The 18,089-nt window shown below is 38.8% G+C and overlaps 1 protein-coding gene and 1 non-coding gene across 16 annotated transcripts in view; both read left to right on the top strand.

The window, feature by feature from the left end:
• The window catches only part of RAPGEF6 (Rap guanine nucleotide exchange factor 6), a 232,601-nt gene that overhangs the window by 62,991 nt on the left and 151,521 nt on the right, over positions 1-18,089 (top strand). For all 15 annotated transcript variants that reach the window (XM_037906909.2, XM_037906912.2, XM_037906907.2 and 12 more), the window contains one exon: positions 10,392-10,461. In XM_037906909.2, coding sequence (XP_037762837.1) covers positions 10,392-10,461 — 70 coding nt within the window. The remainder of the gene's footprint in view (positions 1-10,391; positions 10,462-18,089) is intronic.
• On the top strand, positions 9,623-9,738 carry LOC114020314. Its single transcript, XR_003565152.1, has one exon. It is a non-coding gene; the product is annotated as a U5 spliceosomal RNA (small nuclear RNA).

The raw sequence follows: 18,089 nt of genomic DNA, 5'->3' as shown, positions 1-18,089 counted from the left end.
CCTAGTAGCCCTTCTCTGTACCTGTTCCAGTTTGAATTCATCCTTCTTAAACAAGGGAGACCAGAACTGCACACAGTATTCCAGGTGAGGTCTCACCAGTGCCTTGTATAACGGTACTAAAACCTCCTTATCCCTACTGGAAATACCTCTCCTGATGCATCCCAAGACCAAGATGCATTAGCTTTTTTCATGGCCATATCACATAGTCATCCTATGATCAACCAATACTCCAAGGTCCTTCTCCTCCTCCGTTACTTCTAATTGATGCGTCCCCAGATTATAACTAAACTTCTTGTTATTAATCCCTAAATTAATCCCTAAACCTTACACTTCTCACTATTAAAATCCTATTACTATTACTCCAGTTTACAAGGTCATCCAGATCCTCCTGTAGGATATCCCTGTCCTTCTCTAAATTGGCAATACCTCCCAGCTTTATATCATCCGCAAACTTTATTAGCACACTCCCACTTTTTGTGTCGAGGTCAGTAATAAAAAGATTGGTCCCAAAACCGATCCTTGAGGAACTCCACTGGTAACCTCCCTCCAGCCTGACAGTTCACCTTTCAGTAGGACCCGTTGTAGTCTCCCCTTTAACCAATTCCTTATCCACCTTTCAAATTTTCCTGTTGATCCCCATCTTATCCGATTTAACTAATAATTCCTCATGTGGCACGGTATCAAATGCCTTACTAAAATCTAGGTAAATTAGATCCACTGCGTTTCCTTTGTCTAAAAAATCTGTTACTTTCTCAAAGAAGGAGATCAGGTTGGTTTGGCACGATCTACCTTTTGTAAAACCACGTTGTATTTTGTCCCATTTACCATTGACTTCAATGTCTTAACTACCTTCTCCTTCAAAATTTTTTTCAAGACCATATGCATGGACACAATGCATACCCAGAACACAAGTAAGCAAAAAATCCTCAGGCGTAATTTCTAGGTATTTCAGTGGGAGAAGTTCTTGCTAGGGAGAGATTATCTCCGTTTCCTGAGCAGCACTTGGATACCAAGATAAATTTGGGCCGTATAAGTATTTACATTGTAGTGATCTGTTTTTAATAAAAAAAACATGTTTCAAGTTTGGGGTAAGATTTTACTATTGGTCTTCTTTATACAGGCTCAGCGTGAAAAGGGTTTTTATCTTGTTGCAAAAATTGTCTTGCTCAGTTGGAGTTTTTTTTATTTAGTAGCTTAAATTTTTATTTTATTGTTTGCTCTTTGCACTGCCACTAAGTTTTGTCTCTTTTCCATTCTCTAAACATTGTCTTTTGCTCTTTCTCATGCCCAACTCTCTCTTAATTTGATTGAAGCTGAACTTAGTTTATCCTTGTTTTAAACATTATATACAAAACTGTTACTATCTTATTTAGTTTGCAGAGTCAAGTATTTGTAAATTAGGAGATGCCAGATTAAGGTTTCTTGTGCAATTTTAATTTTGCTCTGAACATATGTAGTATCATTTTAATTATATGATCACATACTGCGCTTTTCCCTTCAATTCCTGCCTCATTCAGTGCACAGGATGGGTGGTGCTCAGAACTAACAGCTGTTCATTTTAATTTTCCTCATTCACTTTATGGCCCCTGCCTTATTTACTGCACGCTTATCCAGAACCTGCTGTGAATGCACAAATATTCATAACCTTGTCATCTTTTGTAAGGTGCTCATTGTTGTAGATTTTGTGTACGTCATAAATATTAGTGAAATTATTTTTGCAAAGAGATAAGTGTCTCAGTTCCATTTTACAGTTGGGGAAGACAGACTTGTTAAAGGGTCATACAGTAAGACTAGATCTTGAATCCTCCTGACTCCCAACCCTGTGCTTATTCCTTCAGCCATGCAGTCTTAGTGCCAGAGTTGCTGAGCATTCATAGTTCCCATTGATTGACTGCAAATGCAGTTATCAGTGCTCAGCACGTCTGCATATCAGGCTCCAGGATTCTTGAGCTGAGCACCCAGAAAACAAGGAACACCTAATTAGTGGCCACCTTCCATTCCATCGGAAGACTGTGACAGGGATAGAATGGAGTTCTGTGACATTCAGCTGCTTTACGCACATGAATCCTTTTGATTCCTACAATACCGAACTATATGAGCCGACCACAGGAGAAAGTTGTTAGGTGTGTGTGTGTGTGGGGGGGAATGTATAGCTTTGGCTGAGTTGAGGAGGTGATTGAGGGAGCCTACCATAATAGTGCCCTCAAACTAGAGGGCCATGTACTGGATCTGGTAGAGGGGGATTGCAAGGTGGAGCCTCTCTTTGGGTTTTCCCATTCCACAGAGGTTGCCTGCTTCTGGGATTCTTGGTGGAGCGTGTGCTGCTGCTGCTGCTTTGGTGGCAGTTTGGACCTGGCCCTTTAAAATATCTGTGTCCAGTTGTTTTAGCAGGCTCCCAGAATTCAGTAGATAACACAAGTGACAGAAGGAAAATGGTGATTTTTCAGAAGGCTATATACTCAGCCAAATGTGAACAGAGTATCATTGGACAAAGAAAAGGCACTTCTTTCAACCTAGGACTTTTTCCCTACTGAGTTTTAAAGGCCTGATACAAACAATGGCGATGTTCTATCTTCTCAAGAAAAGATCACAAAAATCTTTTATAGTAGAAGCGTTAAGCAACCTAAGTATAAGGGTTTGCTACCAGCTGTTCCTATAAACAACAACAATAATCATAAACCTTTACAATGTGTTATCAAATAAAAAACAATGTTTCGTATTCCTTACAAAAATACAAGCCTAAAAACCTTAACTGTGTCATAAGTTGTCAAGGTTCCTTCCCCACTCTGAACTCTAGGGTACAGATGTGGGGACCTGCATGAAAACCTCCTAAGCTTACTTTCACCAGCTTATGTTAAAACTTCCCCAAGGTACAAATTAATTTTATCCTTTGCCCCTGGATCCACTGCCACCACCAAACTTTAACTGGGTTTACTGGGAAACGTAGTTTGGACGCTTCTTTCCCCCCAAAATCCTCCCAACTCTTGCACCCCATTTCCTGGGGAAGGTTTGGTAAAAATCCTCACCAATTTGCATAGGTGACCACAGACCCAAACCCTTGGATCTTAGAACAATGAAAAAACATTCAGTTTCCTTACAAGAAGACTTTTAATAGAAGTAAAGGAATCACCTCTGTAAAATCAGGGTGGTAGATACCTTACAGGGTAATTAGATTCAAAACATAGAGAATCCCTCTAGGCAAAACCTTAAGTTACAAAAAAGACACACAGACAGGAATAGTCATTCTATTCAGCACAGTTCTTTTCTCAGCCATTTAAAGAAATCATAATCTAACACATATCTAGCTAGATTACTTACTAAAAGTTCTAAGACTCCATTCCTGTTCTATCCCTGGCAAAAGCAACATACAGACAGACACAGACCCTTTGTTTCTCTCCCTCCTCCCAGCTTTTGAAAGTATCTTGTCTCCTCATTGGTCATTTTGGTCAGGTGCCAGCGAGGTTACCTTTAGCTTCTTAACCCTTTACAGGTGAGAGGATTTTTCCTCTGGCCAGGAGGGATTTTAAAGGGGTTTACCCTTCCCTTTATATTTATTACATAAGTCTTACAAGCTAGAGTTAAGATTTGTTTGCTTTCCTTACAGTGGAGTAGAGTTAGTTTATTTCATTTTAATAGAGTTCTAATTTATACATCAGTGACTGTCTGATTTTATGCATAACAGCAAGGTATATGAAAGTTGATGCTCAACATCTAGTCTCTTTTCACTGAGTACAACAATCAGCATATCAATTTAGGATAGACCTGGCATGTAGCCCATACTGTGTGCTGGATTTTTTTCCTCTGTTTGTCAATCTCCTAACATGATCTCTGTGACTTAAATTCCAATATGTTTATGCAACTTAAATTGAACAGAAAATATCTCTTTTGTAATTATAATAGGTGTGCTATTAACTACTTGGCAAGTACTGTATTTTACTATGTTTACATTGACAGCACTCACAATGTACTGTGTATTTATCAAATAATAATGACACGATTTTACATGAGTAGAGCGCCTTTAGGATAGATATGCACTATAGTCCGAGCTGCACAGTTACAAAAAAACCCCAAGAGTCTTGTGAGAACAGGTCCCAGCAGGGTAAGGAGACACGGAACAAAACATTAGACATCTAGCTGTAGCAGAATGCAAATTCTGAGGCTGTGTCTGTCTGTATGTGAGAGTGTGTGTGCCAAATTCCACAATTATGAAATCATGGAATCCGTAGGGCTTTAACTCAGATGCATGGGGTAGTTCATACCTCTCAGAAATATAGTTTGTTTCTTTTCGAACTGTGGAAGGCAACATTCCATGAGAGCTTAAAAACTTTTTTGTTAATTGTATACTGAGATTTTGGAGCACAGTTGTGCAGCAAAGGATGAATTCTGAAGCAAATTACACAGACAGAGAATTACAGAATATATGGGGCCCAGAGAATAGTATCTCTTTTACTCCCACAGCTAGCATGCATGCTCGTTCATTCGTTCTCGCTCTCAAAATCAATAAAATAAAGATAGGACTGAGGAAAGTATGGAGAATTTCCTGCCTTTTTTAATTCAAGTGACTGATGAACAACTTGTTAATTTATGAAATGAAAATAAATACATTTTAGGAAACTTTTTATATGAATTTTTTTATAAACAGTAAAAATGTTGAAAACATCATTTAATATTCTTCAGGTATAATCTAATTATAGTGCACTTGTTATTGTCTTGAAGACAATAACTAGCCAAGTGAATATTAGGACTCAGATTCTTAGATTAGTTAGGAATTAATCTTCAGGTGAAAGTTCTGCAAACAGATGATTAATTGGTTGAAGTTGTGCTGTGCAAATATATTTACATCTATTCTTCCACCTGTGCCAATAAGAGTTACATGAGTTACTCTACCAGCACTAATGCATGGTACTGTTTGTAAATCTTCTCACTGAGTTGGGATGGAAAACAAGATCTCTGAGTAATTTCATAGCGTAGTCTATGCCTACTCTAACCATTATTTCCTCATGTTAATGCTGTACTATAAGCCAAAGAAGAATTATTATAGCTCTTAAGCATTTGTTGAAATTTGCAGGAGGTTCACTACGTGTGCTCAAGTCAGCAGAAAGCTAATTGATATAGCACTGAAGCTAGCCATTTGTATTTCATTGAAATGTGTGCAGTAACTTATTAAAAGGAATGTTAAAATGATTATTTAAAAATGTGATCTGGCGAAAAAAGTATCTGTGAAAGCTGTGTTTTCGTAGTTCAATCAATAAAACAGTACATGGCATGGTCAGTCAACTAAACTTGACTTTATTGACTTGCAAAGGTGAGTCATTTGTTCTTCAGGGTTAGCAATGAGTTTTGTTGACACTGGAGCGTAACCCATTCAGATTGAGTGGTCAATAATTCTACAATATTTTGATAATGTAAAACCGACTGTGTAAGGAGCTTGACCTTTCTTACAGTCAGAATACACTTTGCATTCATTCATGTTTATTCTCACTTACGCAATTACCAAATGTTGTGACATCAGTAAAGGGATGAATTTGTGAATGGTTGAATCTTGTGTATATTTATATAAGCAAAGTAGTATTTTGACAACATTGAAATTATATTGATGCCCCTTAAACAATATTCTGGGTAAAATATAATTTACTCATAACTTAAATATACGTGTGTGTGTGTGTGTGTGTGTGTGTGTGTGTAAGAAAAGTATTTACAGTTTCTCCAGTTTTAAAAGAAAAGTGAAAAATGCTAAAACTGTTCAGAAATGCAGTGTACTGTATTATTTTAAAAATATTGTCAACTTTTAATTTCAAGTTGCATGGGATTGAAACTAATTGGCTGAACTGTTTAAAGAAATGTTTAACCTACAGGAATTTTGTTTTAAATATTTTTGATAGGTAATCATTTTGAATGGTAACATTTTAAACTTTCTTCTTAACACTTCTTTGTATTCAGATTTCATCAGAAAGTTAAAGATATTAAACTATTGTGTATATGTGGTAAATAGGTACAGTGTCAATAAGGAAAAAGTAGTCCCATACAGTGCAGCACCACTAAATCTCACTGTATACTGAAGTGAAATAGGCAATCACTCTTGAAGGTGAATTAATTTATTACCCTATAGCTAATGAAAGAACTTCCCCAATGTTTTAATTCTAGAAGAATTCTATTGCAGGATCACAGGACACCTTGGATAGATTCGTTACTGTGGTGCAGAAATAATAAAATGGAATTCCAACCAGTCCTGACCTACAGATGAACTGCTTGAATTTCCTTATATTTTATAATAGCATGAATCGTGCAAAGAGGGGGCAAACCAGTTATAAACATAAGAATCAATGGAATCATAAGAACGGACATACTGGGTCAGACCAAAGGTCCACCTAGCCCAATATCCTGTCTTCTGACAGTGGCCAATGCCAGGTTCCCCGGAAGGAATGAACAGAACAGGTAGTCATCATGTGATCCATTCCTTGTCGCTTGTTCCCAGCTTCTGGAAAACAGAGGCTAGGGACAAACATGGGAGATTGTTTGAGACTGTGATGTCTGGGTCATGCACTGTATGGAAGAAGCATGACAGAAGACACAAAATTTAGCCAGCAGCTGCTAGTGTGGAGGTCCCACTCTGAAACTGACATATTTCAATATGGAAATCATGCTGTAACAGCCACAAGTACTCCTTTTCTTTTTGCGGATACAGACTAACACGGCTGCTACTCTGAAACCTGTCATTATGCAAAGCTTCTTTACTATTACAGTACAAGCAGGGAACATTTTAGTCATTATCATTACAACTCTGTGGCAGTTGTTTTATTTAAAGGCTATAGTTTCTATGATACATTATCAAAATCCAGAATTTGACCGTTCAAATTGCAATGCTCCCACTGGTCATAATGCTTTATCATAATGACTATTAGGATTGTTAACTTTGTTGCTTGGAAAGATCTGAGGTTTCGCTAAAATAGCTGCATGAAGCTGTCTTTAATAGTTATCTGTGTTTCTGGGACATAAAATTTTAAAACATCCACTGAAGTTAGTTCATCCTTTTTCAATGCATGGATAGCTGTTTTAACCCTTTCACTATACGTGTTCCAGTATAAGCTTTCTGTAGTTTGCCCATGCATAAAAATGCAGTGTCTGTCGCATCTAAAGTTACAGATGCACCTGATGGGTTGATGATTTGTTCTCCCTTCCCTCTGTGCTGCAAAGCAATTGGTACTTATCCTGTTTGTTCTTTCTTTGCACACTGTTGCTTTTTACTCTTGTCCTTTTATTCCTCCTTTTCAGTTTACAACCTTATTAGCTCCCTCCCCTTTTGTATTCAGTCACTCACCAGAAGATTACATGATTCTTCATGTCTTATAAGTGCCAGAGACAGCTATTGGGAATGAGCTGGAGGTTCAGTGAAGCTGAGCTGCATGTACTCTCATGGCCAGAGTTGAGTTTTTCATAACCAAAGAATTGGCTGCAGAATCAGTCCTTTGCTACAAATTCTGCTTCTAAACTTTCATTTAAAACCCCCCCACAAACCTAGCACTTGTTTGTAAAGGTAACCTTCCAAATGCGATCTGAGTATAAACTAATGCAAATCAGTGTACATTGGTTTCCTGAGTTTTTAGACAGCCTGTGGAACAATATTTTTGAGAAATATGAACCACTCTCGTTCATCTCAGCAGGTTAATTCTGAATCCTAGTAATAATTTCAGTCATTTAGCATTTTAATCCTGATAGTTTTAGTAGCGAGAACTAGCTAATGTACTCTTCAGCTAAACTTTAACATAAGAATGTGTGTTCTAATATGTGAAGCGTGTTGTATTCTGTGTTGACTGCAAGAGGTGGTACAAGTGTAGATCCAATTGTCTGACTATCTTACGACTGGGATTTATCTCTAAATACTGTTCTCTCCAACCACTGTGGATTGATCTTCTCCTATACACTAAAATGACTTCAAAACAAATGCTGTTTTATGATTTTAGAAAATAGCAGATATTGGTAAACACCTGTAAAAATCATTGTGACATGTCACCATGTGCAAGGGACAAAGAGTGGGGATTTCTGATAAAGTCGGGACCACTGACAATCCTAAAATAATAGACCTTCAGAATGACTCAAGGAATGTACTACAGTGAGGAGGAGGAGTAATGAAGAACCCTCATTTGTCCTTGCCCTAGCCCCTCTAATTTGAGAATATATGTTTATAATATTGATTTCTCCCTTTTTTGCTAAATACACAAAATGGTTTAAGGGCTATTGCACAAAATGTACAGCGCTGAACTCTGTAAATCATACAGGTCTAAGCTCTCTTCTTGGAGGCATATCTGACTTTAACGTTGCTGATCTCTTCTCTGATATCTCATCCCCATAGCATCCAAGGATACATATAAGTTAGAGTCTGCATCAAGTTATTACATGTGCTAAAATCAACAGCTTGTTCAGTGTTTTTTTTAAAAGCAGTTTGGTTAACCCCCACCACAACAACTGCCACTGTCTCCTGATAAGAAAATAACTACATGTCAAAGTGGGGGGAAACAGACATAGGAGAGAACTCATTATAGTCTCATTGTAAATCTGTAGTCTCAGCTGAGACCTTCAACTCTGACAGCAGAGAGCACGAAGAGCAACCACACCTAACCAGAAAGCATTAATATACTGAGTTATTGTGTTGATCCTCTTTCTAACCTTTTCTCTCTCAAATATTTGGCCAACTTAGATTTTTAAAAATTTTTTAAATAATCACATGCTAGCTCCTGTAATTTTATCCCTTTCCTAATATAGGAGGTTTTGAAAGTTTTGATAACACTTTCTGGAGAAACTCATCCTTATTAGAATTCTTAGAAAACAGCACTTTCCATTTATCGCTAATGGTTATCAGCACTGTTTTTATGAAATGGCCAGATTTTCACTGCTCTGAGGCTGTTTTTGTATTACTTTGCCACTGTTGCATTGTGTGACCATATGCATGTCACTTAACCTGTCTAGACCTCAGTTTATGCACTTGTAAAATAGCGTGACAAAGTTCCTGCTCTGCCTTGGTGGGTCTTGTGCTTATTGGCGGATTTGCTCGCCTTGGAGCTTCACGGCAGCCCTCAGCCTGGCCGTTTTTCTGAGCCCACAGTCCAGGTCGACGACTCCTGTGTCTGACCAGGAGTTGGGAGGTTTGGGGGGAACCCGGGCCCGCCCTCTACTCCGGGTTCCAGCCCAGGGCCCTGTGGAATGCAGCTGTCTAGAGTGCCTCCTGAACAGCTGTGCAACAGCTACAAGTCCCTGGGCTACTTCCCCATGGCCTCCTCCCAACACCTTCTTTATCCTCACCATAGGACCTTCCTCCTGGTGTCTGATAATGCTTGTACACCTCAGTCCTCCAACAGTCCGCATTCTCACTCTCAGTTCCTAGTGCCTCTTGCTCCCAGCTCCTCACACGCACACCACAAACTGAAGTGAGCTCCTTTTTAAAACCCAGGTGCCCTGATTAGCCTGCATTAATTGATTCTAGCAGCTTCTTGATTGGCTTCAGGTGTTCTAATCAGCCTGTCTTAATTGTCTCCAGAAGGTTCCTGATTGTTCTGGAACGTTCCCTGTTACCTTACCCAGGGAAAAGGGACCTACTTAGCCTGGGACTAATATATCTGCCTTCTGTATACTCTGGTTTCTCTTCAGATCGTATAAATCTTTCGCCTTTTATTAAAGATTTCCATGGAGAGGAACATTTATGAGTTTCTACCCAATTTTTTGAGGCTTCATTTCGGTGAAAAATTACTCTCCTATAGTCATCTGGCCCGACCCTGTCACAATAGATACACTGTTTTACCTAGTAAAATGCCAAATGATAACAGTTAGGCAGGTGGCCTATATTTGTTGTTCACTTATTGAAAAACAAGATGTGAAGCCTCTAATTTGTACTTTTACTTAATAAAAATTATGAATATATGTAACCTTTGTATTCCTGTAAATGTCACACATCTTTCCCCTATGTCTTGTTCTACACCCACATCTTATACTTTCTTCCTATTTATATTGTCAGCTTTTTAGGACAAAGCTGTTCTTTTCTTTTGTCCTTTGTCTTTTCTTTTTCTTTTTTCCTTTTCCTAAGCAGCACCAATCCAATAGAGTTCTGTTCATGACTGGATTCTCTTGACAGTAGTATAATATAAATAATAATTTCACAAAGGTATCCTGCTTATATAAAGTACTTGGAGATGCTGTGATGAGAGGTGCTGTATAAATTCAAAGAATTATTAATGACAATGTGAGAAAATTAAATTGTAGTCTCAAGTATAGTAGTTTCCACTAACTTTCTTTCTCACCCTCCACTCCCTAAGGTTATTGATTTATTCAACTTATGTTAACAATTTTTACCCCCAAAATAGGTAAAATATAACATTTTTCCACTTTTTTTTTTTTTCCAGTTTTGGCAAGCAGTCTGGAGGAAAAAGAGGATGCGAGTGTATTATATTGGAACCTTCTGAAATGATCGTGGTAAGAACAGACTTTTAAAAATGTGCTTAATGCTTCTGTATATTTTAGCAATTGTTTTGTACCTGGTAACAGAAGGCTTTTTGTAAAGCTTCTTATAAAATTACATTAGAATTGGTCTCATTTCAATTATACTCAGTGCCACCTTTTCATGACAGCAATAGCTATGTAAATTTAACTAGATGGGTAATGATGATGATTAGGATTGTAATGTCAGCCTTTCTAAAATGACTCATTTTTTCTGTTTCACAGACCCACAAGGACTAATTGATTGGGTACTCCTCAGTCAGCATTAGTCAGTCCTACTGTATATGTTTTATCTCCCATTTTATTCCTTTTTCACTAGCTCTCCCAGACATGCTATCTCTGTTAGCTAAGGTACTCTTGGCCTTTGCGGCTCCACTTAATATGAAGACCTGTGGTGAAGCAGGGAGGAATGTAGGGAGCAGTGGTGGAGCCAATTTTTGCAACTGGAGGGGGGACAATGGGTCATCGGTTGACTGCGGAGCGAGCCCAACCTGCATTCACGCGGCAGCAACAGCTCCTATCCTGTGAAGTGAGGCCTGGCTCCCCTCTCCAACTGTTGTGACATGACAGAGTCACTGGTGGGCCAAATTTGAGTGAATGGTGTTGCGACATGGCGCACAGGATTGCAGAACCACATAACTCTGTGTGCTGTGTTGCAATGTCCAGAGTGGGTAGCTGGGCCCAGCCCTGTAACGCAGGAGCTGCCACAGCCAGGTGAGTTGGGGGAGTTCTCTCTCTCCACCCCGTGTGAAAATGCATGCAGTACATCTCCTTTATTCAAAAGGAATAATATGCTTGAAAAGGCACACACATACCCTTAAAGGCCAATTGGGAGGGGCAGTTTCGCCCTTTACCACCCCCCCCCACCCCCCATTAGCTCCACCACTGGTATGGAAGGTTAGCCAGTGCATGAAATCTGACTCTTGGATCTCAGATTTATTCTGCCTTTGCTGTTCCCGGCATACCTGCATGCTTTGGAAAAGCTATGGAAAAAGCTTTGGGTTTTTTAGGATTATTAATAGTGCCAAATTCAGTTTGTGGATTGTGATTTTGGGTTTTACCCGCACTGACACACAAATCCTATCAACAGCTGGAACACTGGAGCTGCTTTCCCAGAGTACATTCCCAATATTATTGTCCTCTACACAGGGCCCTTCCAGAATGCACTTGCATTGTACTGGGACCAGGCAGATCTTCTTAGGTTTGTCTTTTTGTTGTGCCGCTGTCAGGTGTGATACAAAACTATTGTGGGACTATAATGTCTCTGTGGTGGCTGAAAGGCCCCTAATTGGTTACCTCAGTCTAGCTTCCCAATCCAGCTTCCCTTGTTTGTAAACATGTTTAAGTTAAACTGATAGTGACAGTTTAGAAGCCCTGTTTGAAATGACTATACTGACAACGGTCAGGATCTGAGCAATAAAGAACAATGTGTCAGATGCCCAGTAATATTTGGCTTCTGTCTGTGGCTTATCTGATTTTAACACTCTCTATTCAGTCTTCTGTACCAGCACAGACACTTGGGGTATAGTTTCTCCCTAAGAGCAGATGGAGGCAGTTCATGAAGTCTTTTGGTGACATTACACCTCAAATTTGAGGTCTAGCTAGTCTGTCTTCAGTTGTTACATCCTTCACTGTCTGGAGAGAGAATCCTCGTGGTAGCTGGGCTGAAGCAAGCTTTAAAGGCCTAAGAAGCCTGGTGGCATGCTATTGAATGAAGTAGCATTGATAGCCCATGTGAGGTACGAACAGCGTACATGCCCACACTCCCCTAGCTGGCATCCATCATGACTGACTGTGGCAAGGGTTCCAGGCCCCCGTCAAGGGCTCAGGAGGTGTCTTACTTTTTTGAGGATTCAGGTACCCTTCTGCTTCAGTGTCGGGACTGAACTCTGACACTGAAAAACAGGCCAGCAGGGAGGGAGTCTAACGCCAGTTTGTCAAAGAGGAAGGCCCTTGGGAAAGCACAGATTGGACCCAGCCCTTCTCCATGCACAGAAGTCCTCAACCCAAGAACATTTCTTCTCCCTGTTTCCCCCCCGCCCCAGGCTCCTAAAAAAATAGCCCCTTCCTCTAAATAGAACACACAGAGAGAGAGTGAGCAGGAGACAGAGTGGAAGGTGTTGACTCTCAGATCTCCTGTGAGTTTGCTATAATGACAGTTAGGAAAATCATCATTTTACTTGTGAACTGAGAAAATTTGATCTGGAATCTTTGAGACACAAACATAGAGCCTGATGTGTCATTTGGAGCAGAAACTCACTTCAAGGCTAGTTTCAGAGTAGCAGCCGTGTTAGTCTGTATTCGCAAAAAGAAAAGGAGTACTTGTGGCACCTTAGAGACTAACCAATTTATTTGAGCATAAGCTTTCGTGAGCTACAGCTCACTTCATCGGATGCATGTGTCTAGCGTTACCCTTGTCCCCAGCTCCCACTCCTACTGCTGCTGGGTGTGTGTGACATTATTAGAAGGCTAAGATCCTATCTCCATATGATGAGGGGGATGAACTATAATCCAAACACTGAAGAAAGGAAATTACTAAAGAGGGAACATTGCCTCTTAATACCTTTTAGAGGCAGAGTTTAAAGTTTTGGAATATATCTTGTAGTGGGGGTTGCTTATTTTACAGTACCTGTGTATTACATGCCTCAGAGTACAAGTAAGATTTCAGGGTTATTGCCCCCAAAGAGCTCACAGTCTAATTTCAGTGAAGGGGTTAGTAGTAGTAGGGAGGAAATGGGTGTGTTCATTTTTTAACATCAGATGAATTTAAGTCATAACAATGACGAAAGTCACAATTAAGTTTTTTAAAGCAGTCTTTAGTATCAGGCACTAGATAAAATTAGTCTTTCTCTTTCATTTGTAGTGAATGTTAGATGTTAAAAGTAAAAATAATAGGTAGAAAGTTTTCGGACAGAAGCATGACTTTTAAGATTAATGTCATTTTAAAGCAGCAATATAACAAGCATTTAACGGGTGGCTGGCATTAGTAGTATAACAAGAAAAAAGGAAGCCGGGGCTGAGGAGTAGATTAGTTTGGGCCACTTCCACAACATTTCTGAGGTAAGAAAATGCCATGTAAATTCGTGATTGTCCTGTACGTTCTCAAGAACAAGTGTTAGCTGTGGTGGTGATGTTCATGATTTCTTGGACCCTTTTGGGCTGTTTTGATGATGATATGTACAGAAATACTATGTGAAATGCCTCAGGCATTATTTTGCTTATTACCACTTCAAATTTTTGCCTGTTAACTACTGCTACCCAGTACATGGCTGGTGGGCTGAGCCAGATTTTTATACTGTTCTAATGTAAAACTGATCTGAAGTTCTCTGGAACCTCTATATCCCACAGTCATAGACTGTCCTAGTTCCAAATTTCATTTCTCTGATAATTTTTAGGTTTTATGTATTTACAATAACTGTGATCCTTTAAATGTGGAAAACAGACATTTTGAGGAGAGTTCTTGGGCCAAATTCTGCTTTGTGTAAATGTCCATATAGGTCAGTGGATTTAGACTCCTTTAACTGAGAAACGAATTTGGCTCATTCTTTATAAGTAATTTAGGAACAATTTTTTTATTACAAAGTATTAATGCATAGTTTCATTAGTAGACCTGGTACATTATTGTCTGGACAAATTGCACGCATTTTGTGTTGAAACTCCTGTCTGATGTAAGAACTCTCTGAAGTGGGAAATGACTCATTGCTGTGTCATGAAAAAAAATTCTATGATATTATTTGATTTTTTCCCTAAAATGCTAATTGATGACTCACTAGCTACCAATGTGATTTTCAAAATGACACAGAACATAATCTCTGGTCAAAATACTTGTAACGTACAAGCCCTAGGAAATACTGATGCCCTTCTCAGTAAATTTCCCTTTAAAACTATATAGATATGTGTAAAAGAACACTTAATCATTAAGTCTTAATGGATAGGATAAGCTGTTAAAGGGAAAATAGCTACTACTAAAACATCACATGCAGAAGTTGTCTGGCTGGTGACTTTAGGTAGTAGTCATTTGCAAAACTCAGCTGAAACTGATTGAGATTTTTCCTGTAGGGATCTGTCTTCAGCATAATTGTAAAACCCAGTATTGCGAACTCAAGTACTAAAAAACCATGCCTCAGTCCCCCGCCTCCCAATCATGATTTTTGATTAAAATCATGAGTTTTTTAAAAACAAACAAAACAAAACATAAAAGTTGGGTTGTTTTTATTTTTCTTGGTTTCTGTGCCACTAATGTACACTTGCTTCATATTTTCTAGCTTTTCTCTTCAACCATGAGGGCTAGAATCTTAACATTTTTAAAAATGAAAGCTGAGATTTTCATGCAATCTCTTGATTCCAACAAATGGAGCTTTAATAAAGTCACAAAATGATGTATTTCACAATAAAATAATCAGTTAGCAACACTGAAAACAAAACTTTTTTTCAAGAAGAAACCAAAATTCAACCTATTTTTGCAAAGAAATATGTAGAAAAGGCTGAAATATATCCAGAAAGGCCATGTGAGTTTTGATCCCAAGTGGCCCAATCCAATTCCCATTGAAGCCAACTGAAAATATTTTACATCAGTTTGAGTGGCAGTTGGAAGAGGTCCAATGTATACAGTCACTCTTCCAATTTAATGACAGGTTTCAGAGTAGCAGCCATGTTCGTCTGTATTTGCAAAAAGAAAAGGAGTACTTGTGGCACCTTAGAGACTAACCAATTTATTTGAGCATAAGGTTTCGTGAGCTACAGCTCACTTCATCGGATGCATTCAGTGGAAAATACAGTGGGGAGATTTATATACATAGAGAACATGAAACAATGGGTGTTACCATACACACTGTAACAAGAGAGTGATCACTTAAGGTGAGCTATTACCAGCGGGGTGGGGGGGAGGGAACTTTCTGTAGTGATAATCAAGGTGGGCCATTTCCAGCAGTTGACAAGAATGTCTGAGGAACAGTGGGGGGTGGAGGGGGGAATAAACATGGGGAAATAGTTTTACTCTGTAATGACCCATCCACTCCCAGTCTCTATTCAAGCCTAAGTTAATTGTATCCAGTTTAACCAATTTATTTGAGCATGAGCTTTCGTGAGCTACAGCTCACTTCATCGGATGCACGAAGGCTCATGCTCAAATAAATTGGTTAGTCTCTAAGGTGCCACAAGTCCTCCTTTTCTTTTTGCGAATACAGACTAACATGGCTGTTACTCTGAAACCTGTATCCAGTTTGCAAATTAATTCCAATTCAGCAGTCTCTCATTGGAGTCTGTTTCTGAAGTTTTTTTGTTGAAGAATTGCAACTTTTAGGTCTGTAATCGAGTGACCAAAGAGATTGAAGTGTTCTCCAACTGGTTTTTGAATGTTATAATTCTTGACGTCTGATTGGAATTAATTTGCAAACTGGATACAATTAATTTAGGCTTGAATAGAGACTGGGAGTGGATAGGTCATTACACAAAGTAAAACTATTTCCCCATGTTTATTCCCCCCCTCCACTGTTCCTCAGACGTTCTTGTCAACTGCTGGAAATGGCCCACCTTGATTATCACTACAAAAGGTGTCACCCTGCCCCCCTCCCCGCCCCCCCGCTCTCCTGCTGGTAATAGCTCACCTTAAGTGATCACTCTCTTGTTACAGTGTGTATGGTAACACCCATTGTTTCATGTTCTCTATGTATATAAATCTTCCCACTGTATTTTCCACTGAATGCATCCGATGAAGTGAGCTGTAGCTCACGAAACCTTATGCTCAAATAAATTGGTTAGTCTCTAAGGTGCCACAAGTACTCCTTTTCTTCTTCCAGTTTAGGTCAGCTCCACAGTTTTATTTATTTGTTATGTTTTCAGAAGTGGTGCTTTAGGTGTTACCTGAATCTGACAGATCACTTGGTATCTTGATTCAGATCATTCCAAACTTAACTTCACGTGAGGCACAACAAAGTTACATGTTCCTTTGGTTTTGATATTTCACTTGATAGTATCATACCAGCTTGGGATAGGTAGGGTTCATATTTTGTTAAAGTTTCAAACATCCTATTTTAGAAATCAAAACATGCCCTCTAAGATTTGCAGAAAATCCCTTCACCTCTGGATAATGTTTGTAATTGAACCAAAGATACCATAAATATATTTTTATGAATTATATTTCATTTAATATCTAGAAATACAATTTCTCAGTCTAGCTATTTGGTAACATCAAGCACATTGTAGACGTTACTGGAAAGAAATACATAACTTTTATACTCCTGTACTGTATTTTAAACTATTTGTGTTTAATAGTATGTATACAATTAAAAGTATTCTTAAATTCCAGTTAGGCAGTGCAGAGAAATGTCTGGGTCTTTTAAATTCCTTTCTGGAACTTCAGTGTATTTTCCACCTAGGACGAGCAAATTACTAAAACACATTGTTTCTTCTCCATGATGTTAGCTTTCACCTTTTACAGCTAAACATAACAGACTAAATCACCAAAGCCCGTCACATTTCTACATGGAACTTAAAATGAAAAAAAAGGGACAGGCTGGTGGTGTACCCATTGGTAATTATCTTCACAGCCTCATAGGAGCCTTGAGTTCAGTTCCCTGATTTTCTCTCATAATTAATTTTTGGTTTTCAGTTGTTTCTTTGTTTTTTGGTTAGAAATTTAGCAGCATTTTATATGAGGACCAGATAAAAACAACAAGTATTTGCCACTTAACTACATACAAGTGCAGCATAGTTTACTAATAGGTTTGCTGACAGATTTTCACATCTCTTGTTATCTCCTCCTTCTTCCTAGAATAAAAATCAATTTGTTAAGGGGATTCCTCGGAGAACTGACCCGTTTCAAAGGCCATAAATGTGGTCAGCCAAAGCTAAGTTAATGAGGATAACAGATAGTGCATGGCAAATCATATTTAGGAAACTAGGTGACTTGCTGGATTAACAAATAGACCTGTTTATTGTTAAACTGATGGTTTTAATCATATCCTAATTGACGTAGCCAAAAGTTGCAGCAGATCTAACTGTATTGCGGTCTCTTTCCCCACTTTCATTCTTGGTGCTTCCTTTTTTCTTCTTTAGGTTCAAGCAGTTGATTTCACAAGAGCAGCATGGTGTTTGTGAACAGAAGGATGTTACCCGCTAGCACTGGTTGTTGAGTAAAATTGAGTCAGATCATGTGATCCTATTCAATTTCACTTTGCATCATGCTTTATGGGGAAAGCTGCTCCATACAGAAATGCTCTTGTAGTACTAACTGTGCAGTGGTCAATGCTAAGTCAATAAAATTACATCTTTGACTAGAGACTACTCTGTTAAATCAGTCATTCTAGTCTTTTCTGTTACACACTGAAAATAAAGACTAATACTGTAACTGTGTACTTTAGAAGCATCTAAAAACTGCTTTTTGCTTCTCAGGCTAATGGACTGCTGCAGAGGCAGACATGTATCCTGGTAGTGAGAGAGAGGCTGCCTAATGTTGTTTTAACAGTGGCTTATCCGGTCAAATAAGTTAAGATTATGAAATAAAATCCACCATGTCCCCCTGTGTGATCATGATAGAGGACTTCAAAAAGGGAGTGGTGAAAAATGAGGAGCACCCCAGAGCTCCATTAATGTATATCCAAAAC

The sequence above is a fragment of the Chelonia mydas genome, chromosome 8 (genome assembly GCF_015237465.2).
Source record: "Chelonia mydas isolate rCheMyd1 chromosome 8, rCheMyd1.pri.v2, whole genome shotgun sequence".
NCBI lineage: Eukaryota > Metazoa > Chordata > Testudines > Cheloniidae > Chelonia > Chelonia mydas.
The sequence above is the reverse complement of the archived record's forward strand: the minus strand, read 5'-3'. Positions and strand labels throughout refer to the sequence as shown.